At 42.7% G+C, this 27,692-nt stretch overlaps 1 protein-coding gene across 1 annotated transcript in view; it reads right to left on the reverse strand.

The window, feature by feature from the left end:
* VOPP1 (VOPP1, WBP1/VOPP1 family member) overlaps nt 1-11,287 on the reverse strand; it is a 51,231-nt gene extending 39,944 nt beyond the window's left edge. The window contains exons 1-2 of the mRNA XM_006022161.3: nt 11,240-11,287; nt 2,685-2,743 (exon numbers count right to left, since the gene is read on the reverse strand). Coding sequence (XP_006022223.1) covers nt 2,685-2,743; nt 11,240-11,287 — 107 coding nt within the window. The remainder of the gene's footprint in view (nt 1-2,684; nt 2,744-11,239) is intronic.
* Nucleotides 11,288-27,692: the final 16,405 nt, after the last annotated feature.

Raw genomic sequence — 27,692 nt, forward strand, 5'->3', positions numbered from 1 at the left:
GAACCTGGTCTGTGAATTAACAGGGGACATCCGCACACAAAACACCTCGAGGAAAAATGTCTGCTGTCAGGGTAGTAATGAAGTCACAAAGAGATATTATCAAACACAAAGGCGTGATCCTCTGAGAGACCTCAAGAGTAAAAAAAATAGGTCTTGAGATCAAGGAGCATACATGACATTTCATTTGTAGTTATATAAAATAAAGAAAGACAGCCAATCATGATACAGCTTTTAGAAGAAAATGCAATGAAAACCATTATGTACTTAAACTGACCAACTGCATTCACCTTTTTGGACTCCTGCTACACTGGAGGGTGAGAGAGATCCTGCAGCTCCCAGGAGTGGAACTGGGTACAGGAGAACCTTCAAGAGATACCAACACCTATGTTGTGCCTCTCCCTCCTCCCAGTTTATCCTGGGGATAAACTACAGGAAGGAGCCAGCCAGAAATCCCAGCTAGTAGGAGCAGCTGCATAAGCAGCCAAGGCAGGTAACTTTAGACTCTGGTGTCATCAGGGACATCTACAGTCCTGAGGGGATGGCTCCAGCCCTGTGCTTACTGCCTGCTTGCCTCAACACTTCTTTCACAGTCTTTTTACCTCTGCTTCTCTCTACGCTTCCCTGTTTCCATCTCTTCTCCCCTGCTAAGCTCCCCTTAGTCCCCCTTCCCATTAGTGCCCCTCTTCTCTTTACTCCTTCCACTCAATTTAGCTAAAACTCCCCTAACTGAACCTCTCTCTAGTACCTTGTGTCCATCTTATCTCTTTAGACTCCACAGCAGATTTTCTACTCCGTGTACACACAGTGCTCATCATAATGAGGCCCCATTTTAGGTTGACACCTAGGCAGTACCATAATAAAACATAGTTAATAATCATCATGATCATCTGTTTGAAATGGCACGGTCAAAATGTCTATCAGTCTCCTGCCACAAGGGCATGAGATGAATCCCAAAGACTGAGCAGTTTTCTTTTGATTCTCAAATAGTACAGCTTTTCTCAGTTCTCAACAGAATATATGAGCTGTCTTAATTTCAGGGTTTTTAATCTGCTTCTGAGCCTAGTTAAATCTCACTGATTAACTGGAAACAATAAATACACTATTTTTGCACAGAATAATCAGTCGCCGCACACAAAGGTGGGGATAAGCTGGTTGCCTCAAGAAAAACAATTAGAAAGCAGCCTCATACATGGCAGATCTCTGTTTCACTACAGCAGATAGATTGTTAAATATATATATGTATTTAATATTTTTACCAGTCCACCTGGATTTACCTGTAGTAAGAAGTCTGAGTCAACAACAAAATTCAAAGTGGATACAATCTCATTAGCAAGAAAAACAGTAGTTGGCTAAGAAGAATGCATATGGGCAAGATACAATGGCAAATTATGTGCTCCTGAACGTTAAGTTGTTGCAGAACATCTCAGCTTCTTTTCCACATTGCAGCAAAAAAACATAAAAGTGAAATATAGGCGGAACAAAATCCTCTTGTTATGAGTATGCAAAGAACATTAACTTATTTAAACTAACCCATCTGTTCTAGCCAACAGCTTATGAGTAATTCTGAACATTTCAGTCACCTGAAAAGACAGTAAGAGCCAGATACACACTTCATTACCCAGTTAACATTTTAGATCATGGATGATTAACAGATATCTAAAATGTTGTGCGTCACTTCAGGGGGGCTTTGGTTTATGTCTCATTTCCTGGCTGTGTCTATCCACAGTGTTTCTCTCTCATTTCAGGCAGATAAAGTGGGGGTGGATAGTGAGGAGGGAGGGCTCTTATGCCGCACATTAGCTATAGTGATCCCAGATCCGTCATTATAAGCAAAGAAAAATTTCTTTAGGGAATAGAGAACCTATAGCTTGCATATAGCTTAGGGAACCTATAACTTGCATCCATCTATCCATCCCACATCGGTTACCATGGCATGCAAGTGCCCAGCCATCAAATCCCAAAACTTAATATCCAACATGTCATCTACTTTCCCCGCTTAAATCCAAAGGATGGTTCCTCTCATATCCTTCCTTCCATTTTGTTACTGTACTGAGAAAGCTAAGCCAGCGATGCAAGTTTTGCATCTTTAGTTTTGCACAATTTCTTTCCATACGTGCCTAAGTCTCACTGACTTCAGGTCTAGTTCATATTTCATCTTGATGCTACTCACTACCAAGGCAACAACACTATGGATAACAAATAATCTCAACTCCCAGGATTAAATAAGCAGTATTACCACAGGGAAAAATTTATTTTCAAAGCACTCTTGGTATCCTGCCCAGTTACCTGCTCCTTCTTCAAAACAAAAAGGTATACGTGGGTCCTCGTTGTGCTCTGGCTATCTTTCCTTTTAGTGTTCTGAAATCAGAGATGTTTATATGATCCTTTATTCTTCTTATACAATCCTTTATTCTTCTCCCAGTTTTGAGGTGGTCTGAGATGGGAAGTACTAAGGAAGTAGGCTCATGTTCTTTATTCTCTCTTTATGTTATAAAGGAGACCCGAGAGTTTTGATGTTTTTAGGAGTTCCCCCCAAACACAAACACACTTCTGGAGCATTTTTTACTTTACACTTCCAAGTTCTGTCTACTCTGGAAAGAATGATGTGATGACAAGGGACCGATGTCACAAGACTAAAGTTCTGAGCAGCAGACTACACTTAAAGGAAAACAATGACTACTTACATATAATATGTAGGATACAATCCTTCGAAGTACCAGCAATGCTTTTTGGCCTCTGTACACTAGAAAGAAAAACAAAATGACCTCAGCATTATTATTTATGCAACTTCTAGTTGCTGCTTTACAATAACTACAAATATCAAATAAACATGCATAACATTATAAATTCAGACAATAAAACACAGATCTTTGCTCCCAAAGATTTTACCATGTTAAAGATAAGTTACTAAATTATCCATCTTCAACTCTATTATTCACTGCTGGGTCCCAGATCCTGCCCTGATAAGCCTGAAGACGGCCCTCTTCAACCACATGGAAGCATCCTTAATTGAGCTACTGCAGCACCATTCACATGACTATGCAGTTAAATAGTTACTAGTTAACAGCACAGATATAATAATCTTTACGTAAACTCTGATGCAGATGAAATAGAGCTGGAAGAGGCAAAGGTGAGAGACAGTATTTGGGTATTCTCTTATTTTTCTAAATAGAAACATTTGGATGCTTATCTTGCTGGGATCCTTTGACCCCAGCTGACTTCCTGCCCTTTGGGCAGGGGGCTAGACCCGATGATCTTATGAGGTCCCTTCCAGCCCTAATGTCTATGAAATCTAAAAGCAAAATAAAAATTAATTGCCATTTCAAAGGGACAGATTGAAGTTTCTATGAAAGGAAACTGCTGGTCGCAATACGGTGCATGTGTGTCGGGGGGGGGAGAAGGGAAGGGGAAGGGGGGTGTTCCAGTGGTTTCCTTTGAAGTTATGGCATCACATGTCATGGAGACAAAACATTCTGGGATATCTTCCATAGAACAGGAGGATTTTGTTTTGCTTAAGTTACCCCCCCAGCTGAATACCCTGCCAACTTAGTTCCATGAGCATTCAGCACCTCAGGAGTGGTATACCCAAGTTCCAGGTTAGCTCTGCTAAAAAAAAAAAAAAAAAAAAAAAAAAAAAAAAAAAAATCACCACTTATAAAAGCTGATTAGCCTCTCTGACGATCAGGAATTCTGAATTAATTCAGGTAGAACCGACAGCAAGAAAAGGCTTTTAGATCTCTACCTCCACTCTTCACGAATGAGGCTACCTGCTCTATATTAAGCACATAATGAATTGATTCTAATGTAGGAATCTAGATCTGAAAGGGGCCTCTTGAACAACGGAGTCCAGTCACCTCCATTGGAGGGAACCATTTATCCAAAAGAGCCCACAGAATCATCCACTCCGGCTCCTCATGCGTAACACAGCCACGGTGCACCCTGGGGAAAAAAAATCCCCTATGATGAGCCACAGGTAATGAACACAGCAGACATGAGCACTGGTAATGTCTTGGCCACAGCAATGACAGAGTTTGTTAGGTTAAAATATCCTTGGTTGACCCTAGGAAGAAGAGGACCATGTCCCAAGTAAGAGGGAGGTTTTTTTTAAAAAAAAAACCCAACAAAACAAAACATAGTGCTGCTTGCCAATTCTTTCCTGACTCCAAACATGAAAATTAATTTGATCCTGATCAGATAAGTAAAACTTTCTAGCCAGGCACTTACGAGGCTACTAAGTACCTTGTAAGAGTCAAACAGCCAAACTCTCAGCACCAACTTACACCAATATCCAGGGCTTCAGAGGAAACTTACATACCCAAGTGGCACTTATTCAACTGTGCAACTGCCAGTTTTGGTGAATACACATATAGATCTTATTTCACATATATATAGTGGACACACGTGTACAGGTATATATATAGCCAGGTACCTACCCAGCCACTGTGTAGCCTACTGAGAACGTATAGTAGCAGTGGACGTTTGTGTGTCCATACTGGGCGTGTCTACATGTGCCGCTATGGTGCCAATGTTACTGTGCCGTCATTTAGTACTTCCTTTTGGAAGTACTAAAAGATGGCATGGTAATTTTAGGCACTACATTGCCATAACGATGCACTATAACAAGGGAGCATGTCACTACAGCGACGTAGCTGCGGCATCAGTTTTTGTCCACAGATGCTATATCGCCATAGTGCTTTGCTACAGTGATGTAGCGTCACGTGTAGATGTGCCCTCTGTGTAGGTAAAAGAAACACAAACAGTGCAGTTCCTGGGATACTGGTGAAACGAACACATGGTGGATCAGTGGTAGGAACAGAAGGATTGACAGAGCTGGGAGTATAAAACAATGATTCTTAACTGGTATGCCATAGCAGCTTGTAGTGCCATGAGATCTTTTTAAGGGTGCTGCAGAGTGTCACGCAATATTAGCACTGTTAAAGGGGCAAACAACCGACAACTGATCCCAGAAGAATGGTTCTGTTTTTCCGTAGCCAAAACAACAAGAGAAAGCTAAAAACTGGCATTTTCTAAGGAGTGCCTTGAATCTAATAAGGTTGAGAACCACTGGTATAGAAATTCATAGATTTTTGGAAGAACTGAGAGGAAATGATTAAAACTGGCAGACTTTTATACACTGTAGAAAGAGTACTTCACCCAAGTGTTGCCTGTTTTACTAACAAGGACTAGGGACAGAAATTAGACATAAACCAGTATAAGTGATAAGAAACCGGTTCAAATCGGTAACACAACAGAAGTTCAGTGCACATAAACTGCTTTCAAAATGGCCGAAACCAGTTTAAGATAAACCTAAATGGAGGTAGTATTAGACTTAACTGATTTAGGTTAAACTGGTGTATTGAACTTCTGACCCAGAACCCCTCCAGATTCAAGTTAATTGTCAGTCCCCAAGTTACCCAGGATGCTTTGCATCTCTCCTGCAAACCCCACCTTGAAGGGTGGGTTGGTTAGCTTTGGTCAAAGCTGTCTGCCCCAGCCAAGCAGGGAGGTATGCTCTAGCATCCCCCAGCTTCTGGCTTGAGTCACTGCAGGTACGCAGGTGCATTTCCAGAATCAAAAGTGAATGTCTGTTCACTTGCTTATTGGTTCAATCTACTCAGTTTAGACTAACCTGTGAAGATTGAATTGATTCATCCTCAGGCTTTTTGACTGTCTGTACTTAGCCTAGTACATGAACACTTTGAGGAAACCCTTACCATATTATAGAACAACCCCTTTCACCCTCTGGCCCACACACACACAGATCACAAAAAGGTATTTATAAAAAAAGATCCACCTGGATTTAAATTAGGAAAAAGATTTTTCTCCCCCTTTTTCCCCAAACTGTAATGTTTAATCTAGCTCCACTCCCATGTCACTGTATCCGTGTAAACCTGGCAGCTGGTGCACTGGATTAGCAAAAAGCACTTCAGCACTTTTCCTTTAGGAGATGCTGGACTTCAATGGCTCTTAGCTGCATGCAATTTAATTTCAGCTGCATCCAGTAAAGCCTCTGGAAAATTGCATTTCAGAATCTAGTCTGACATGTGCCAAGTAAGGCATTTTTTTCTGCCTCTGAACCCATTTGACCCACTGTTTTTCTTAACATCCTCAAAGCCCTCTTCAAATCTCACATTTTTTATCAGTTGTTTGCAAGGCAATGTTTGAGTTCCTGGAGTTCGCAAGTTATCTGTTTGAAAGAGGCTTTTATTTCCACTCATTCTGTATATCCTTCCTTGCCTGCCAAGCATTCCCTAATCCACTTGATATGTTTTGTAACTCATTTTCACCACTTCCTTCTCAAATTTTCCAAGTTGAATCAGCAGCTACAATCCTGCCCAAATGCTCCAGCCTAGGAAAGCTCTGCTAATAACTAACTTCTTTCCAGCCTTTGTAGGTAAAATGCTTCATATGAAGTATTATATTATCACAATGTGATGCAAAACATTTCTAGAGTCCTTCAAACACTATATACAAGCAAGCAATGAACCAACCTTACAGCTGAAATGGCCAATGATCAGATTTGCCTCTGAAAAAACAGCTTATGGCACTTCTTAATCAATTAAAACTTTCACTGACCTCTTGCTGAGTGAGAGAGCACTCAAAACAGGCAGAAGGGTCCAAGCCACAATTGCTACTTCTGCAATCAGCTATTATAGGCCTGTTATATAAATCCCAGGAATTCCTGACCTATGAGGACCTAAATGCTTTGAGTTGCTCAGCTGCTAGAGAGGAGATTGGTATATGAAGAATTCAGATACAGGTGAACATTTCTCCTTCGCCTCACCTTTGAAGCAGGCTGCGCAGCCTCTTCTATCTATCTATCCACTGTATGATTACGACTCATGTCCGAATTCTTCCTTCTAGTGCAGTCAACTGACATCTGGATGAGGGCACTGGAGAACAGAATTTGACCCATTTCAAATGTTCAGCTCTGAATGAGGTCCCCCAAGGATGCTGTCACTCCAGCATCTTTGGGAATTGGAATTAAACACACGTTTGCTAGGAAAAATGGATGCATCTCTCTCTGAATCCATAAATCTACACCAAGAGGGAAGATTATGAAAAATTCTGCTGGAAAGCAGATGTACCATTGCAGTAAAAATCATGTGACCACATTCAAGTTAAGATAATTTCTTTGTCTTCCAAAGGGTTCGGGGGGAAATTATCTTTTTGTTTCAAAACCATTAACTCAACAAACTGGACTTTAATGGAATAATTCAACTACTGAGGCAGTACTTCTCCCTGGTTCAGGTTTCTCTGCATTTCAGAACTCTGTATTAATTCCCCCTCCTCAATTTGAAATAGGGGCCTGATGACAAGGAAGGGAGATTGTGCCTCAGAGGTACAAAGGCATACAGCTCCTTTTCACTGACTGACAGATTTAGTATAGTTTTGAGCCCATGGCTATCAGTTAGGGAAATCACAAACTGCTCTAACATGCACTGAGACATGCAATCGTAACTGGCACCCTGATGGCCCTTCCTCTCCATGCAGAATTTAGGGAAGCTTAGAATCACAATCTGAATCAAATGCCATAGTGGTGGGTATGGCTTAAAGACTATGGTTTAAACACTGTAGTATAATAATAATTAAACTAACCTTTCAAATATCACAATTACAGTAATAGGACTTTTCATTTGCGGCAGACAGCCCCTAATTAAAAGGGTCTAAATGCAGCAAACGTTAATTAAGCTTCAAAATCTCACGCCTGTTAAACAAATATGATTTTTCATATTTTACTGACCTTGGGTAAGCCATTTTGTCTGTATGTGAGTGGCAGAACCAGGATTAGAACTGCTAATCTGCAGTGCAAGGATTGAAGAACAATGGCGTTTAATGACGAGTGGACAGGAAGGGATGAAGGAAACGGTACAGAAGGTGACCAATATAACCTGGTTATTAATCCCAGGAAACTTCCTACACTGAGGCCAGTTTTGCTATTGTTACACATTATAAGTGGTCAGAAATCTTTAGACCAGAGAAGCAGACCAATCTAGTTCCTCTTAAGGAATCTATAGGACTAACAAATCATATGTTTTTATTTTTATTTACATTTTGGCAATTTCTCTGTCAGCAATGAGCTGATTTTAGCAACTACCACCTTTACCAATTTAATGCCTCTCTCATGACTAATGCAAAGTGACACTACAGCCCCAGACCAAGAGAAAAAGAAACTGTGGTAGGGAATGTTCCCACTAGGTTTTCTGGAGTATAAACTGTTTTGTTTTTTTGTTCTGGGTTTGTACAAGACTTACTGTAATGGGATCCTAGGCTAGGAGTGGGTTTCCTAAATATGGCAATAGCACAAACAAATAAGAGTCCCCGACTACTGCTAGATATCAATATTCCTCCTCTTGGTCTATGTTTGCTAATGAAAGTCACTGTAATCTTACTACAACTAAGTATGTATAGTATCATAGTACCAAAAGGTCTCAAAAATCGAAACTATGCCCCCTTGTGTCCGGTGATATACAAAGAGGCAGTGCCTGACTCAAAGAACTTCAGATAAGTGTTTTGTTTAGGTCGTCAGAAAACCAGTAGTAAGACTGGTAGCAGGCTTGATTACCTGTAAATCACATGACTTATGACCTTGCTGGGTTTTTAATTTTTCTTATAGAAAGCGACCCTCCACTTCAGCTGGAAAAACATTTTATTTCATATTCTTTATCAATGTTGCCATCTCTTTATTATGAAAATGTAAATAAATACAGGAATGCTAACTGTTCATTTTTTAAATGAGTGATTCAGGTTTAATTGGTGTGCATAAGTCATTTCTGGGGAATTAATGGCCTGTGAATTAGCCAGATTGTTTGAACCATTTCTCTCAGGACTGTGGTATCTAGAAAAAACACAGATGAGACATGCATCTGCTTCCCTGACAGACTGCCGCAGATTGTTTTCTTTGAAGTGACTTGCAAGCTGTGCTTACTGACAATCCCTGAATTCATTCGGGTTTCCTCTAACAAAGGAAATACACTTTCTACCACAGACCAAAGCTACTTTCTTAAATGACTCTGCTATTTAACACACTGGGTGGGGAAAAAAGAAGTTACTAACCTGACAACTATTTCTGAGGTCACCATATGATGAGGATAAGAGTCTGTGGGCCTGGTCTGGGGGAGTAGAGAGCAGGCAGTCTGCTAAATGTCTGGATCGGTTCTGCATATTGTTACTTACGTCTTGCAGGATTCACTAAAATGCTAGAGAGCAGAATCCTCCTCCACAACACATATCATTATCTTCAGGTTCACCAGCAAATTCAAAGATACTGGGTCAATCTGATCAATTAATTATCTTGTGTGCTCAAGGGAACAATGTATTCACTCCCACTACTTTCACAAGAGATGGGGGAAGGGGTGGAGGAAAGTACTTTGCAGGCATTAAACATTTTCATAAACATTCATATAAATGTGTAATCCATTTTCTTAAGGGAAGCAGTGAAAAAAAAGAAAGCTTTTCTGGGTAGATTTTTATTTTTGAAAGCACATCCAAGCTTCAAGTTTGTGAAGTCTGGTCTAATCCAGTTTCTGTAAATTGACACAAGATTGTATTGACTGCTGAATTGATGGAGCTGTAACAATTTTAATCAACTAGAGATTTGGCCCCATTTTGTTTTCCAGCCTGACAAGAGGCAAGCTGTAACAATATAGCTTTCCCTGCAAACATGAGAACTTGGCAGGAGGTGAATGTCAAGAGCAAAATTTAGTCCTATAACCATTGCAGAAATGGCTTTCAACATTTTATGGCAACTCTGTCAGCCAGCACTCACCACCACTCAGCTAAATTGCCCTAGAAGCCAGGGTACTGCAAAGTCCTATTCTCATGGCTGAGGACCCATTGAGGATTAAAGTATCCAAATCAAACAGGATGAAATAATGGTAATACAACATAAACTCCATAAGAATCTCCTCAATAAGGACCTAAATAACTGAGCAATACCCAGCATAAATTAGTCCACCAAGTGTTTGGGACTGGACATCTATTTCCATACAAACTAGTTTGTATGGAAATAGATTCCTTCTTCCTAGAGATTAGGAAGAATTTGCTGACTATGAGGGCAGTCAAGCATTTAAACAGGCTACCTAGAGGAGTTGTGGAACCTCCATCCCTGGAAATTTTCAAGAGCAGCTTAGATGGACACTCAGCTAGGATGGTTTAGTCAGGAAAGATCCTGCTTTTAGCGGCAGGCTGGATAGGTTGGCCTTATGTGGTCCCTTCCATCCCTATTTTCCTATAATCCATGATGGATACTGCTGAGTCTTGGATGGCATGAGGAGGACAGAGCTATGGCATCCTGACCATGTGGCTGCTGGGATGTGATGGCAAAGGGGTTCCAGACTCTGGCTAAGCTCTAGAGGCATGCTCTTGAGCCAACTTCAGACTTATGCCAAGGGCTGCCCCCATCTGACTCAGTTGTAAATGGGTACTGGGTCATTTGAACTGTGAACCCAATGGCAGTTGGATATGACACTTAGCCACAGCAGCCTCTTGTGTGCCAAGAGCCAAAGAAACTCTTGTGCTTTGACTACATTAGCTCAATGCACTATTTGGTTCATTCAGACCTTAAACTTTTTTGACAATGCACCTCCATAGTATCTGAGGATCAACTGGTCATACCCATTGCCTCTGCTGGGCAATATTCCCTTAAAGGAACTTCTCACAGAAGTCATTTGCATGGGTTTACCACTGTTTTGTCTGCCTGGCAGACAGAAAAGATTGCATGCAGGAATGGGCAATAAAGGGTAGGTGTCAGTGGTTGAGCCTGACAGTACTTTAGGGATTTGACCTCTACATCAATTCAGCAACTGCAATACCTTTCACTCAAGCAAATGAAAGCTGGAATTATTCTGAAGCACAAGCTCTTTACTGCAGATGGGCTGCTGAAGCCAGCGGGAGTTCTGCATACAGGAGGCTTGATGGATCAGGCCTGTAGCCTGAAAGATAAGCTTAGTGATATTGCTCTTTCATAGATAAACAACAGCAAAAAATCCCACCTGCCAGATTTACAGTTTTCTGGACATCTGGGTGGCACTTTTCACTGTCAGTGGAACAGTGAAACTGATCTGCTATAGACCGTGTGGTTTCACTTAGCTTGGTTTGAATTCACCCAGTTCATTCTTATTTCCTACCCAGGAGTCACTTTTGCTCTCATCTGACAGTGACAATCTCCCAGGCTCCCAACTACCAGGCTAAGTATAAGCGATTAGTAGAAGTCTACTTAAGTCCCAGAGTGACTTACCAATTTTCGCAGGTTGATCATGGCATAAAGCTCTAATTTCCAAGTCATTTTGTGGCAGCCCTACACTTCAATGCTGACTAGCGAAGAAGCCCCACCCATCAGCAGTGATTGGTGGTGAGGCCCTGGTGGGAGGAGGGACGAGGCAGCAGCAACTATCTTGTCGCTGCCCTTCAAGCCGTCCCGCCAGCCAGCATCTTCCCTGCCCGGCAGTAAGGACTGTTGGCTCCCACTAGGGAGACAGCATTTTATTTTTATTAAGATTTTTGTTGTTGTTGTTGATTTCATGATCAATCCCAGATTTCACGCTTTCTGCGAAATCTGAAGAACTGCCAATTAAGTAGGCCCCTAGTAATTAGGGACTGCAGCAGGTATTCCTGCCATGCAAGACAATGACACCTCTGAGTTTTTTTATATTCCTCATTTAACAAGTCAGTGTGGGGTGACACCTTAGGGCACTGATAGACATGAGCAAAAAACAAACCAAAAACAAAAAAACAAAGATGCTTTCCTGGAAGAAGCAGCACGTTAGCTGGCCCCAGCTCCAGTGTCTGTACAGATCCAGTGCTTTAGTGGGGATTTTTGGCACTTTTCATAGCCAAGAAAGCCTCACTAAACCCCCCAATCTATACAGACGTTGGATGAACTGCGTCCAACTAATGTGATGCCTCTTCTGGGCATATGCTAGGCTCATCACATGGAGTTTCATAGGTTACAGGCTACTTTGTCAGATGCTATGCCTGTCACCTACAAAATCTTATGCCTTTCTGAACAAGTTAGTCTCTAAAATGTCACCCTGTCCTGCCTTCTGCTTGATTTCAGTCTAACACAGCTAACTAACTCTGGTTCTGGACCCAAAATGGTGAAGAAAAAAAAAGGAGAGCTTTATGTAACAAGTCTCTTAGACCACAGGCATCCTGATCTTCCAATTAGTCTGAAGTCTTTCCTCCATGCCAATAGCTGTTTGAAGATATACTGGGACAGACCCTACTCTACCTATTAGATGTTTAAGTGGTCCTAAGGCATTTAAGTGTGCTCCTATTCCACCCTGCTTGAGTCTTCATTATAAAATGTGGGTGGGTCTCCCTCCTTCTTGCCACTTCCTGTGATTTTCTCTTAAGGCTGAGGTGAAGGTACATTACAAGTGTAGATGAGTTAATAGATTTTCAAGGACTCAGATTGGGTAAAACAAAATCACACTAAGATGCCCAATAGGTGTAGCATGATAGATGCAGCATGTCACTTAGAAATATACAAACCCATCAAGTACCTGTATCAGAGAATTGTATAACTTACAGGTTGAGAGGGGGAGGGGTTAACAGCTTTTACTGCAAGTTGTGCTGTTTCTTGCTAATCTCCTTTTAGACAGAGGATAATATTACTCTCGCATGGGATTCACTGCAAAAAACAGATTCCTTCTCTTGAATTTATTAATCCATATTTGGCAATAGTACCATTTCACCACCAGCAACTACTACTCATTAATTCCATTGGTGCTCAGAGCACTTGCATTAATCATCATATTTTTATTTGGAATTAATGTGGGTTAGCATTAAATAGCATCCCATTAGAAAGCATTATTTTACATTGAGCTCTATTAACCTTTCCTATAAAAAGGGTGGAACAGCCTTTATCTGCAATTTCATTTTAAGAAAATGAATCATTTATTTCTTTGCCATTATGCAATTATGAATGCATTCCAGTCCTATGGCAATTTAATTTTAATTTAATACAATCCATTCTTCCATCTGCCAGGAAAAAAAGAAAAAGAGAGATCTTCATTTTCCCAAATCCAGAAATAAACAAGAGTAAAACTGTTTCATAAAACAGGAGTTACGAATCCTAACTAACTGATCCCTATAAAGACTGCTGGATTATATTTTTGGACTGAAATGAAAGCAACACAAGGAAAAACTATGTCACAGTGAGGACAGACTGTTAGCTTTTAAGTGGCTGGAAAGCTTGCAAGGGATCAGCGAGCTGCCATCACTATTTGTCAGAGAGGAGAGCACCCCACTGTTCTTCTGCATCCATCAAATGCAGAAGCTGACACATGCAGCAATGCAAACTTAATCAATTCCCAGGTCCTACCCAATTAAGTGTAGCACCTCTAACTCAGCCCATATATTGAGCAATACTACCAGACAGTGGCTCAGAGATTTGGAACTTAATATCTGTCCATGGAAACGTCCAGCAACTGAACTAGCAACCCTCCAGAAAGCAGTGGATTGTGCTCTCAGGACCCTGGACAGTGACACAAGACACCAAACAGCCTTTCCTGCCCATGGGCTGCTATTATGAATGGGTTGATGGAAATGCATTATGGATCTTCTAGGTGGAACAGTGAATGGAAAGGACCATTTATCATCTAGTTTTGAATCTGAATCAACAGACCTGAAGCTAATTATGTCTGTATTTATAGTAAACTAGGACCCCAGAGAAAATACCCAAATCTAGTCAACCTTCTAGAAATATAAGCATTCTATGAATGTTAAGAAAAAGTTTTTTACAATGTAGGAATGGAAAAATAAGAATTGGAGAGAATATATTTTCAAGAATGAGAGAGAAAATAGGTTATCTGTATTACAGCATTGGTGAAATTGGCTTAATATTGCATACATATCCTCCATTTGGAAAATATATATGTGTATACCATTTTCTGAAGCATTTCATGAGCTGTATATATTGGAATCACTTCACTCTGTTCTCAAATGCAGTCACCTTGGGACCAGAGGAGCAGAAGTTTCAAGCTATTTAGCAACACATAATACCACCAGAAACCATTCCACAACAGCAATGAAACAATATTATCTAACCAGTTTGAAATTAGAATGATAACGCTGAATCTCATTGAAACCAGGTGCAAAATTAAAGACAAGAGAAAGATAAATATCCATTTTGGAACGTGATCAGAACATTGAGTCAAATACTTGAGAGAATGCCGCAGAATCTTTGATGACCAGAACTGGACCGTACTTTGGTTTTATACCTCACTCAATTCTAAATCTCACTCGATATGGTATATGCTGTATAAATATCAATGCATCTCCTTTTTCTAACCTTGTTACACTGGAGTTGCAAAAAAGTACTTACTGTTTTGCATAGGTGACTGGTGGGGGGGGACAGAGGGGGGTACATGCCCCACCTGACAGGGCTGGCAGCAGTGTCTGTGGGTGCTTGCCAACTCTGTCCCCGCTGCTGGAGTCTGCAGGTGCTCGCCAGCTCCATCCCCGCCACCACCGGTGTCTGCAGGTGCTTGCCAGCTTCGTCCCCAATGCTGCCACTGGTGTCTCCCTGACTCAGGAGACACCAGGCGCCCATGTTATTTTGAGACCTGGCTAATACACCAAAAACCATTCAGTGAGTTCTACCATTAGTCTACCACTCCCTTTTGCCTGATGTTTTACTGTACTGTTAGATAAAGCTGCATCAGATCCATGAAGACAATATAATGGCAGCACCACAGCCTGGCACATTAGGATACACAACTGAGATGTCTAAGTGCTAGGGCTTATACATGACCTTTGCTGGAGAAAAGGGAGCACATCATGGCCAGAAATAGTTTCCTAAGGGATATGGGACCATGGAGGGAAAAGAAACAGATAGCCAGGGTGACCCCTTTGAAAATATTGCCATTGAGAAAGCAACAAATAGTTCATTTGAAGGTTTAATGTATCCTGGTTCCATTCAAACTCACTAACACACTTACCCACAAGATGGCCTGGCCACATCCTTGACTCATCGTTTAGAGTCTTTGAGAGTACAGTCAAGTGTAAGACCTTTTAGAGGAAGAGTCCACCAACTGGTCTGCTCAGACCTAGCAGTCAGCTCTAGATTCTGTTACCTCCTGCTTCCTGCCAGCATGGCAGAGCTACAAGAAAAAACAAGGCTTCCTGTTTTTCGTAGTAACTCGCTACCAAGGACTGTTTTTGGTGGAGGCCAATGCTAAGAGGCAGAGGCCTCAAACTGGAAGGCTGAGGTATCAAAGGTTTGCAGCCAACAGTATGGAACTCAGCCTCTGCCACTATTCAATTTCAATAGGAAACTGAAAGCAGTGTTTTCACTCACTTCCCCTAACTGCAAACCCCAGCAAACATGCCAGAGCGTGGCACAGGAGGGCATTTTGCTTGGCACATACATCTTGGGGTGGGTAGCAGGGAAGGGGCCAGGGCTGTGCTGCCACAAGAAGGATCAAGCCATTCATGGCTCCCCTGCCATCTGCCCTGAGGTGTGCATGCACCTGTCACTGGAATGACCTGGGCCGGGGCTCTGTGGAACCTAGTGCAGTTGTTTGCAGCCTCTGCACTGCCTGCTGCAAGCAGGTTGGGCTCCATGGCGGGCAGCAGGGGCCTACCCTGAGCCTGGGCCAGCTGTGGCTGGCAACCGGGAGGTTGCAAACAGCTGCACTGGGGTCCACAGAGCCCCAGCCTGGCTTCTTGCCAGTGGCAGGTGCGCACACACCTCCAGGTGGACAGTCAGGAAGAGGCAGGGGCTGCACTGCCACAACAAGGACTTATACGCTACCTTTGCTGGAGAAAGAGGAGTACCTCATGGCCAGAAATAGTCTCCTAAGGGTTGTGGCACCATGAAGGGTAAAGAAATAGATAGCCAGGGCCCCTCGTGAATCCCCCGCCATTTGCCCCTGGCATGCCAACATCTTACAAGTCGAGGTTGCGGGTGTTTTTAGCACTCTGCCCAAAAACGTTACTAATCCCTACTCTAGCAATGAGCTTTACTATACCACAACCCACAAAAGATAGGGATGAAGAGAGAAGGAACCATTCAACAGAAGCACAAGAAAGTAAAATCACTAGGAGTTAGGATATTAATTAATCACTCTCACAGTCACTTCAGAATTGGATACTAGCCCTTTCCAGAAAAGGACTGAAATGTGAAATGCCTTGGTTGTATGATTTTACCCCCATTCAGTTAATGAACACAGACAGCACTGCAACACTGCCTCCACCATGTGAGAAAAAAAGAGAGAGTGCTGGGGGAGGAGAAGGGGAGAGGATGGGGAAAAAAATGTGGCTGGGATCCTTTTCAAGTATCAATGGCATAAAAATTGCTGTCCTTCTTCCAACATGAATATATCTGCTTGAGGACTTGGAGCTTTTTCCATCTATAGCACCAACACTGAGACATGATGTGACATGTCTCAAGTAAGAGTTTGTTTGTAGTCAGGTTCTTGCCATTCTTGTCCAAACAACTATCATTCACTTCCTTTTCTAAAAATAATGAATCTGGAACATCTGAATGTTCCCTTTGTAGGTTTTACTCTCTCATGCTGAGGATGAAAATGGCTTTAAAAAAAAACCCCACTAAACATTTAATTCCTACGGAACTACTTTTCATCTTCCATAATAACTAAACCACAGCTGAAGAAAGCTTGGGGGCCACTAGCTTTATTCAGAGCCTGGCTCTCTCTCTCAGTCATTCACATAGAAGACAAGAGCAAGCCAATAATAATGTTGTGCTACCAGATGTTGGTTATCTGAATTATGACAGTCGATTAAGGCCCAAAGTTGGAGGAGTTGCTTTGATGATCCCAATGAGTCAAAGAGGCTTGATCTGGGGGTTTCAAAGGCTTTGCTGTCTTCATGTTATGCAACCCACCTCTCACGTGCTCTGGAGAGAGAAAACTGACATGACCATGCATTGCTGCATAATCACAGCTCTTCTCATCCTCTCCCTATCAACGTTATTTATCATCTCTGACATCTAATCTGATGATATACATGATCCTTATCTTCTTCATGAATAATCACCAGAAGGTAAAAACGTTGGTTTATTCTACTAAGCCTCTTCTTCGGTCTCTGCTGAAATATTTATTCCAAAATTTTCGATCACAAGAATTTTGTGAACTGTAAAATTCCAGTAACAGTCGAGTCACTGAAAGCAGTGGCTTCCCATTCACAGAGGATACAATACCGGCGTGCTCGTCAATCACGCATCCTGAGCAGACAAGGGAGCTATTAATATTGATAAAGCAAGCCGACCAGATGAACTCTGTGTACAGTTTGGTACATGAACCGAGCCTGCTACTGAATTTATCAGTTTATTTCTTAACTCTGTTATGCTTAATATCATATCATCATTGTCAGCACCTACTTGCTGCAAATCAAATTGTGTGCCATTTGGGTAATAAGCAAGCAAACATTTAAGCAAAGTAGACAGATCAAGCTGGTTATGTAAAAAATATTTTTGATGTTAGAAAGCCAGTTCCTAAAGAGTTTAGGTCTGCTAGTATTGTCAGCTGAATTACATATTTCTGAGTTTTTTAGCTAGGGTGGGGTTATACATTTAATAAATATATACATCAATTACTTTACCTGCCTATATAAACTGCCTACATAAACTATCCTGGACAGATCTCCATCCTGAGCCTATGGACCTACTGGGATAGTGTGGATAAGGCACACCTTATTCCAGAGCCAGCAGCACACAAAGAAGTAAAGTGTCTAGCATCATGTCTGGTCACCTTTTTCTCCCTAATTTGACTGACTCCATACCCATTTATCACAGTTGTGTCGACAGGGGATGGCCTTTGGCAAAAGTCCAGAGTGGAGATCAGATCCATGACTTTGGATTTGTAGCAAGATACCTTAGCTCAGGAGTAGCCAACCTGCCTCAGTGTGTGGCACATGTCAGATCAGAGAGGGGACAGGCAGCAGAGCGGCAAATAGAGCAAGAAGAAGAAAGCAGACCGGCAGATATGGCAGGGAGCCCAAGGGGAGGAAGCAAGAAGCAGAGCAGCAGACCATAAGGGAGCACAGGGCAGGGAGTAGAAATCAGCAGTAGATTGGGCAAGGGAAGGGGATTGGAGTGGCACTCAGGGAGGACACGGGGCTAATTTGTTGCAGGTCTAGAAAACAGGTTAGTCTCCACTACCTTAACTACTCTGCCACCATGCCTCAAACTGTCCAGAAATGGCACTTTAATAAATGGCCAGATTTTACCAGCCTAAAATTGAATAGTAACCCCAGCTGCCTGCTGCCTGTCCCCTTCAGGCAAAATATCTCCATTAAGTGCTATTAGTATTGTATTCCCTTTGTCCCCAAAGTGACTCTGGCTTGCAAAGGAACAACAGGGATCAGAAATTTATGATGCATGTCTGGTCTGCTATAAAGATATTTGCCACGGTAAGGCTGTGTGAATGATTCAGAAGGAAACCTTAGTTTACCTGAACCAGCTACAGTTATATTTTGCTGAACTAGACCCAATTCAGACTTATTACAGTAGGACTTCTGACTTCAGAGAAATTATAACAGATCAGTCTAGCCTGAGAGGTGCAATGCTGGTTCAAAAAGACAGTGTTGTGTTGGGTGCGCTTTCCATAGGCCTGAAGTATGTTTGTTACTGCATTGTGGCACTCGCTCAAAGAAACTCTTCTTTGCTCCAGGTCTCCATTGCTATGAAACAGGAAAGAGATGAGGGACTTAGGTTCAGTATGGGGTTAACAGTCAATCTTTCCTATGTTTGCCCACATCTAACATGCAGCCTGTGTGACTTTTTGTGAATCAGCATATGTAATATTCATCAAGCAGTAAAGCAAAAAAGTTTGATTCAGATACCATTTATATTTGCTTTAATATATACATTTTAGATTAAATTAGGTGTTTTCCAACCTATCAGTTTATGATCCAATTCAAATCCTTAACTGACCTGTTATTGTACATACATCTCTCACAACATCTACACATTTGCCTGTGTCCAGGTGTATTCAACATGAGGCCAAAATAAGTAAATAAAATCAATCAATAAATCTGAATTATTTGTTCCAGGTGTAACCTGAACCTTCCTGTATCTAGATAGTGAGCAGTAACATCACTGCAAAACTTGTTTGTTTGTTAAGCCCTTTCTCATGGAAATGTGACCTAAACGTCCTTTTTCATGATATTTCCCTTCAGTGGGAAGAGATCAATAATACTTCTCCTTAGGGTACTGTTTGATATACAAGAGGTCCTGTGTCCATGACCACTGTCTCGCTAGGGCCTCATCAAAACCTTGGCTCAGAAAGATCTTAGTTTCTAGCAGACCTCCCCTTCCCCTTCATTTAATGAGGTCTAAGCTTCTAACAAAATTTCCCTTTCTAAAGTGATACATAAGTATAAGGTAGTACCAGGCCAGTTGGAATACCAACAATAAGCAGAAAATTCTGATCTTCCAGATCACATGTGGAAGCTGGTAAAATGACACATCTTGTAAAGATATGGAGATTTAACAATAAGGGAAAACTAACTGATACATATAACAAAGTATAGAAATAGGGTACATAGGGGAATAGGATATATCTTGCACAAGCGTCTGGGTGGTAACTGAAGACTGGTTTTCTTATGGAATCATTAGAAAAAACCCTGATATTTATGGCTTTTTCAATGTATAAAAAGGTATAAAAAGATGTGACTTTTGAATGTGGAATCCTGCATACATCCTCTCTGCTAGCCAGTCTAATCAGATAACTGACAGTAATTAAAGACTCTCTAGTTATACTCACTACATCATTCTTTTCAGCTTAGTACTTCATGCAGGAAACTAGGAACAAAGTTGAACTGTGCAGGGCAGACGTACAGCCAGTCCAGCCACTTGCAACAGGTATTTCCAAAGCAAGAAATAAAGGGGGAAAAATGCAAGATCATAAGTTTTGCTTTCTTTCTAGTAAGAGTTTGAATGTACCAATACAATGCTTTCAATGCCTCAGATAACTGGTGATGTACACATTAATTCCAAAAGTGGTGTTATCCCAGGATCTGAGTGAGCAATAATAACAAAATTGCCAACTCTCACCACTCCAATAACAAGTATCACAATACTGTTCTTAAAGCTCCAGCTTCTTGAGTCAATTAATTATGTGAGAATCCCAGATTTCATTTTTGCAGGTTGTCAGTACTTTTAGAATTCATTTCATAACAATCTGAAAGAAGAAATACCTACTGCAGGTCACCAGAATGAGTCTGAAAGTCTACACGCTGACAAGAGATCCAGCTGATTTTAAGTACTCCCTCCAAGCTGCAGTAATCCCTTTTTATAACCTGTCCTACGTCCCTCAAAATTCAATCTACCTGGCCAGTATAGCATTCTGAGTGGAAATAACTATCTGTGCATCTCCTGTGTTGCTCAACTAATGCTATGTCCACAGATTCAAATGCCATCTAATCAGCTCAGTAGAAAACAAAGCTGCTACTATTTTCTCTGCCTATGTTAAATGGATTTTATAGGGATCATCAACCACCATCAGAAAAAAGAAAAGCTTCTAGAAGCTTAGATCACAGGTTCACTACCACATGATACCTAGGAGTCTGTGAGGCCTCTGCTTGTGGTCCATGGAGACCTACCTAGTCTCCGTAGTGTTAGATCTTCTTGTTCCCATGTGTGAGAAACAAAGCACAAGGGAATAGGAGCTGAAATCATGAGAAAAAACAGATGGGGTGGTGGAATTATATATTTTTTTTCAAAAAGAACAAAAGACACATCACAATCAATGCAGCTAAGAGCTCTCTGCTCAAAGATTATTTTTCCAGGCAAGCAATTGCTGTCATTGCCATCGGGTTGTTATGCAACTGTGAACAAAAGGGGAAGACATGCACGTGATGCTTTCTCCCATTAACATGTGGCCCACATTCTGAGAAAGTTTGAGAACCCTGCCTTGGGGAATTGCTAGGGATGGATAATAGCATGAGATATGGCCAGCAATGTTTAATTTATGAACCTTATAGCTGCTAGAAAATTATTCATTTGGAGTGAATGTGTAGAGGATTTCATCAGTATACTGCCCACGTTAACAGATGGAAATAGCAGCAATAACTTGGAAACACACACAAATAAAAGAGCTGGCATATTTGCTCAATCTGTATTATAGTGATGGGTAGGTAGCAGATTAGGACCCCAGGGAAAATTCAAACCTGGTGGAAGCAGGAGGTAAGTGGATTACCTCTGTTCTCAATGAGTGCAAACTTAGCTTATTGCCTCTCTTCATAGATGCATAGATTGTTAGCGGCTAGAAGAGACCTCGCAAGATCATCGGGTCCAGCCCCTCTGCACTAGCCAGGGACAAGTGAGATATTAGAGGACACAGAGCACAGTGCTCTCCAAAACATAACTCTGGAGGGTTTGTTTCAGACTGTGGATCGTACCATGGAACCAAGACACAGAACCAACATCATGGTGCTTAAGTCCCTTTGAGACAGTGCATAAAGATAACACAGCACACTGGAGTTGCTAAAGCTTGGTGACAGTAGCACTTACAGGGCAGAAAGGCAGTAGAGTGGATGAAAGAGGAAGGTGGCAAAGGGCAAGAAGGAAGAGAAGTAAATGTGAAGAAAGAAAGGGAGAAAAGAAATCAGAGAGAAAAGAGACAACAGTAAATGTCTTTGGGACAGGGCCTGGGTCTTTACATATGTTTGTACTGAGTTTATTACAAGTTCCAAATTCTAGGTACAATGTAAATAATGCACGGGAAACTGAGTAAAGAACAAAAAACAGCTAAAACAGACAAAGCAGGAGATACACATGAAATTTGGGTTTGATTCTCCTCTTACCCTGAAGTAAGTCTGTTTAAGTTAAGGGAGCTGTAGTGCTGCAAACCTAGCACACCTCAGACCAGAATGGTACCCAAAATCTCCAGTGCCCCAGGAATTTGGAGACTTTTTTGAGAACATGGAAAACCAGAGAACCTTATGTAAACTCTTAAATCCCAGTCAGAATTTTTCCCTGCAGAATTAAGGCCATGGGAGGAGAAAAGAGGTTCACCTTTGGTCTGTCACAACCCAAGGGTGTGATTTTGTTAGTGTGTGCTTCGGCACTGCTAAATTATTTCCCACCACTTGGAGCTTTCTTTGCAGGGTGCATTTCTTAGTTGCAAAGAGAAATGCACGGTGCAAAGGAGTTCCCGCCACCCACATGCAAATTTGTGTCCCATTATTGGCCAGTTCTAAATTATTCCCACGTGGCGGCTAGCAATTGGCTTGCTAGCCGTATAAGAGGCTTGAGCGGTTTCCGCCCAAGTTGGAGGACTCCACAACCATCTGGAGGAGGAGAACTTCACGTCTTGTGAAGATCTCTAAGCGCTGCAGAGCCTATTGGACCCAGCGTGTGCCTTGAGAAGGCTATAGGGGTCTGATCAACCTCTGGCCTCTCCCCGTCGCCGAACGATCCCTTGACGAACCCCTTCCCTGCGCGCAAGTTCCACGAAGCCTAGCAAACTTCGTGTGAGTGTATCCAGAGCTCTTTCTCCGAGTTGTTTTCTTCGGTTGACGCGACGGGCTCGTGTGTTTAGAGCCTTCAACCGGATTGGGCTAGAGGTTCGCGTGGAAGGAACTCTTGTCCGCCTCTCTTCTTTTCTGTCTGTAACCGCAACTCAAGCAAGTTTTCCTGCCTGCACCGCGACCATCTTCGGTGTAAGTAAAATAATCTTTAATCAACCGCTAAGCGTCCGTGCCTAATTCTAGTCCACCGGCCTGCATTCCCCGACCCGCGTGCCAGGGCTGCTGGCCACAGCCCGCCGCGCGCCCCCGAGAACCTCGGACCGCTCCCGGCCCGCACATGGTCAAATATGGACTTCACAAAATGTTGAGCTGCAGTTGTGGCTCCTTCTCTTCAATGTTCCAAATGACATTTTCAGAACCTCACCATCATAAATAAGGGGCCAAATTTTCTGATGGTGTAAGTTGCTGCATCTGCATTCAAGGAATTGGAGCTAGGTCCTTCTATACCAGAAAAGAATTCAGCCCACAGTTTACGGAGCAACTAAACTGCAATTTAAAACACCACAAAAATCAGCTAAGTCTTAATTAGAGAGAGAGAGAAAAAGATCAAATCAGGCCCCATTCATGCAAACACTTATGCAAGAAGTACTCAAAAGTAGCACAGCTAAACAGATTCACAAACACTGGCAGGATCAGGACATAAATCTGTAATAGGATTGCCCTTGAAGTTTCAGGTTACTGAGTTAAAACAATGGATGCCTTGCCAAATTGCCATCAAAATAAAACAGATACATATCAATATATCCCAAGACTTATTAAATGATGTGTAACAATTCACAAGGTCACATAAATGCCTAACAGGAGACCCTAGCAAGAAAATGGGTGTTTTGGCTTTAAAAAAACAGCCATTTAAAAGACTGCAGGAGTGGACCAAAATGTCCCAGCTGCGGTAACAAACTGAAATGAGAGAGGAAAAAAAAAAAAAAAAAGTATTTTTCCCAAAGCAACTTAGTAATTCAACAGAATTCCTGGATCCAGTGTACGCTTAATGTCTTATCCTGGTCCAGCTGAAACCAATGACAATGTGCCTTTGGACATCAAGGCAGATCAAATCCTGGTAGCAAAAAAAAAGCCACAAAGAAAAGCAGCACAACACGCCACAGGAGACTGCACCAGCTGACACGGAGACTCTGTTTTCCAGGGAGACGCAACGACTGCCGGCCAGAGTGTCTCCCCTACTTTAGTTCTGCCCCAGCTCCTCTAGCTTGCTGGTTGCTGGGAAAAGCAGGGATAGGGCAGTTTGCCTGAAGTGCAGCATCTGTCCCTGCATCAAAGCAAAAGGGTAGTTTGTAGGGGTGCACTGATAGAGATTTTGGGAGCCAATACCGACAGCTGATTTTAAGGAGCCATATAGGCTGATATCAATCCAATTTCTGATATGCAGCCCGGCAGCTTGAAAAGCTGTGTCCAGCTGGTAAGACTGTTGTGGTGAAAGGGGAGGGGGAATGGAAGGGGTGTGGAGGACAGACCAAGGTCCCTATAGTGAGGAAGGGAGTGGGGCTGAGGCAGGGGCTGAGGCAGGCACTGCCCAGCGGGGGCAGGGAGGGGTGCAGGACAGTCGCAGCTCATCGGGAGGGCGCAGGGAAGGGGGAGAGGCTCCCACCGCTACGTACACCCTAATAGGCCATGGGTGGGGGGGGCGGTGCCTCCGGATCTGTGTGGGGCAGGCTGCCACTGCAGGCTGGGGCTGCGTTAGGCTCTTCATGGCAGGGGGCTGGGACGGGCTGTGCTCAGGGTAGATGGCAGCAGTGCTGGGAGGAGAGGCTATGGGGCAGGGCTGCAGCCACCCCAAAATTTGCCATAGCTCCTCCATAACCCCCCCCAAACACACACACACACACACACACACACACACAGTGCCACTCACCCCGAGCACAGCCCTGGCCCAACCCTCCCCTCCCCCATGCACCAGGAAAAGCCTGGCACAACCCTGGTCCCAGCCTGCAGCAGCAGCCCACTCTGCCCATGCCCCATGCAGATCTGGGGACATACGCCTCCCCCCATGCCCTCCCAGGGTGTGCACAGCAACAGGAGCCACACCCCCGCACTCCCCAGATGAGCCACGGTTCCATCCCATGCCCCCCCCTGCCCGGGCAGCACCTGCCCCAGCTCCACTCTCCCTCACACCAGTAGTCTTGATCTGCCCACCGCCATGCCCTTTCCCTCCCCTTCCACCACAAGAGACTTACCAGCTGCACGCAGCTCTCCAAGCTGCCGGGCTGTGCTCCTCACAACCTACGTGCTGTGCTGCAGCTGCATGCATGCACGGGTATTTATCAGCCAAAATACTGGCCACAACAGGCCGATTTCCAATTCAAACATTTTCTTTATAATGGTGCCAATCTGATATCGGACCAATGTATCAGTCCACCTCTAGTAGTGCCCAAAGCGAGGCATTTGGCCCCACACCAAAGTAATAGGGCAGGGGCATGCTCAGCAGCACAAAATAGAGGCACAAATTTGTGCCACTACTATTTTTGCTGCTGCAAGCACACACCCCTGTATGTGTGGATGCACCTCAAGTGTCTTCAGGGCTGAGGGAGCAAAACCTGCAAATCTAGCCTCTTCAGGTAGTGTCTCTATAACACAACAGATCAGTTTCTTCCCACACGTCTGCATTTGCTGAATTCTTCAGTCAGGAAATGAAAGCCACTTAAGATCCAGTTTGAAAGACATTTTTCTTATTATCACTTTAAACTTTTAAGTGAGAGTCCTTGATGTGCCTCAAACCTCAGAAGAGCATCTAAACACTTCATTAAAGATGGCAAGTCCAGCTACTGCACCAAGTGGCTCCACTAAACATGGGTGCAGTTGTTCCCCACTCACATTACAATCAGCGTTTCTCATCACTGTTGCCTTCAGAGCTGTGTCACAGTTCCATGTGTGCAGGGCAGTTAGCAGGAAAAATAATGTAATCTCTTCAATAATGTAATAAAACAAATTGCATAGTTAGGGATGACCTTCAGTTTTAACAGGTTGGCTCTCACGCATCATTCTTAGCCAGTGACTATCCTGCTTCCATATATTTTTGGGAAAGAATCTCAGTACCTGGACTGTGAAAGGACATTTGATTCCAAAACAGGATTTCTAGCTCTCTTGTGCACTCTTTGCTGTGTTTTAGTACCCGACTCAAAGCCTACTGAACTCCATCATCTTCAATGGGTTCTGGATCAAGCCCATAGTTAGGAACATAAAATATAAATAAAACAGCAATATGAGAAGTAAAGTGCTCTGCTGCCACTATTATACAGATCTGCTCATTTACAAAAGGCCTGACAGATGCTACTACCAGCAAGCAATGGGAGTGTGCTGACCCTGGATACAGCTAGTTAATAGGGTGGTGATGATGAGGCACAAAGGCCCCAATATACTCATATTCTAACAAACAGGTCAAGGGCCCTCATGCAACACAGAACAAATACTGTGCTCTAACTACTATGACTTCTATAAACACTTCTATTAAAGAGAGGACTTCTTTTCACTGAAAGGATAAAACTCCCCCCGCTCTGGGACCCATTTCCCTTTCCCTTAATTTTTCACCCGAAAATTTATAGCTATAGTACATACAAACAAAAATAGCTAAAGAACATGCAGCTGTTAAATTTCCAAAGAACTCAGCCCTTCTCATTTAATGACAGAAAAATACGCTTCAATTTTGGTCCTGGTTAAAGGAGGCAGGTATTTTAGCCAGAGTGAATGGCAAAGGCAAGTACATTTCTGGAGACAAGGAAAGGGGTAGGGGATACAACAGTATAAAAACAAGCTTGCCAAATGTCCAATTACAAGCTTTTTTCCTTGCCTTTACATTGCCATTTAAATTATTAGTCGATGGATAGAAAAACTTATTTTCAAGTATTACAGGAAAGCATATTTAACAAAAGCCCGCTAAGTAGAAAACTTTTTGTTTGTTTGTTTTGGTTTTTTATAGCTGAAGGGCAAATTTTTTTTCAAGTGCTGCTGAGTGTTTCTAGTGTGAAATATATACCACAGATTTCCCCCACAAATAAGGCTTAGTTTCAGATATGATCAGTGGGTCTAATAAAAGATATCACGTCTACCCAAAGAACCTTGCCTGGCTATGACCTTAGATCAACACAGCTACAACCAAAAACCCAGCAAATATGATCAAGGCATATGTTCCTTCCCCTCCACCCCTCAAAAGTACTATGTCAGAACATAGTAACTTTGTAAATTCCAACAGTTATTTCTAGTGAACCAAAATAATGCCCTGGTTCACTCTGGCAAGCAATTTCCAAGAACTAAAAATACTTTAGAACTAGCTAAGGAAGAAATTACACTAACTGTTGCAACTCTTCCAGCACCATCACCAATCTCTGGGGACTCTTTCATATGTAACTGATTATGGATTACACAGTGCAGACTTAATCAACATGTAATATTTTTAAATACCCACATCCACAGACAGAGTAGGGATCAGAAAGCAGAAAGGAAGTGAAAAATTAAAGTTTTGTTTACTGGAAAATTCAATGGTTCAGAAAATAAATAGAAAGTCCAAATCAAGGAACAACTAACTGCAATGGGAATGGGGGGCCAGGTCCTAAAAACCCTAAGTGAGGCAAGGACTTCAATGGATTCTGACATGCATAATGAATTCTCAGCCAAGTAGGAGTTTGCCCTATCAGAGCTACATAGTTCTTATCCTTCTCTTTTCACCTACAAGGCTACATTTACAGTGTGATAGTGGGTGGCATGTTTTAGATGATGTTTATTCCATCCTCACAGCCACGGCCAGAGTTATATCATGACCACAGGATTACAACATTTTAACCCTCTAAGGCGGAAGTGTCAAATGTACAGCAGAACCATTCTCGAAGTGGAGAAGTGTGTCCAGTAGAGCGTGGCCCACTGCAGAATCTGAAGTTCCTGAATGGATGTAGCTACTGGTGTAAGGGGGAAGGAAGGGGGAGGGCTGTGTCTGATCACTTAGTCCTTGCTTGCCTGCTGCTGCCTAACCCTGCCCCCACCCCAACTTGTGCTGCCATCTAATCTCGGACCCATGCTGCTGCCTCCTCTGGGACTCCTGCTGCCTGGCCCACGCTGCCACTAGTACTCAGACCCACACCATTAGCCTCAGACCTGGACCCACCACAGCTACTGCCGGCTCCATGGACCTGGCCCAAGAGGAGCCCCCATAGTCCAGATCTATCCTAAATCCGGGGTGAGTTTGACAC

Source organism: Alligator sinensis, unplaced genomic scaffold (genome assembly GCF_000455745.1).
Source record: "Alligator sinensis unplaced genomic scaffold, ASM45574v1 scaffold213_1, whole genome shotgun sequence".
Taxonomy (NCBI): Eukaryota; Metazoa; Chordata; order Crocodylia; family Alligatoridae; genus Alligator; species Alligator sinensis.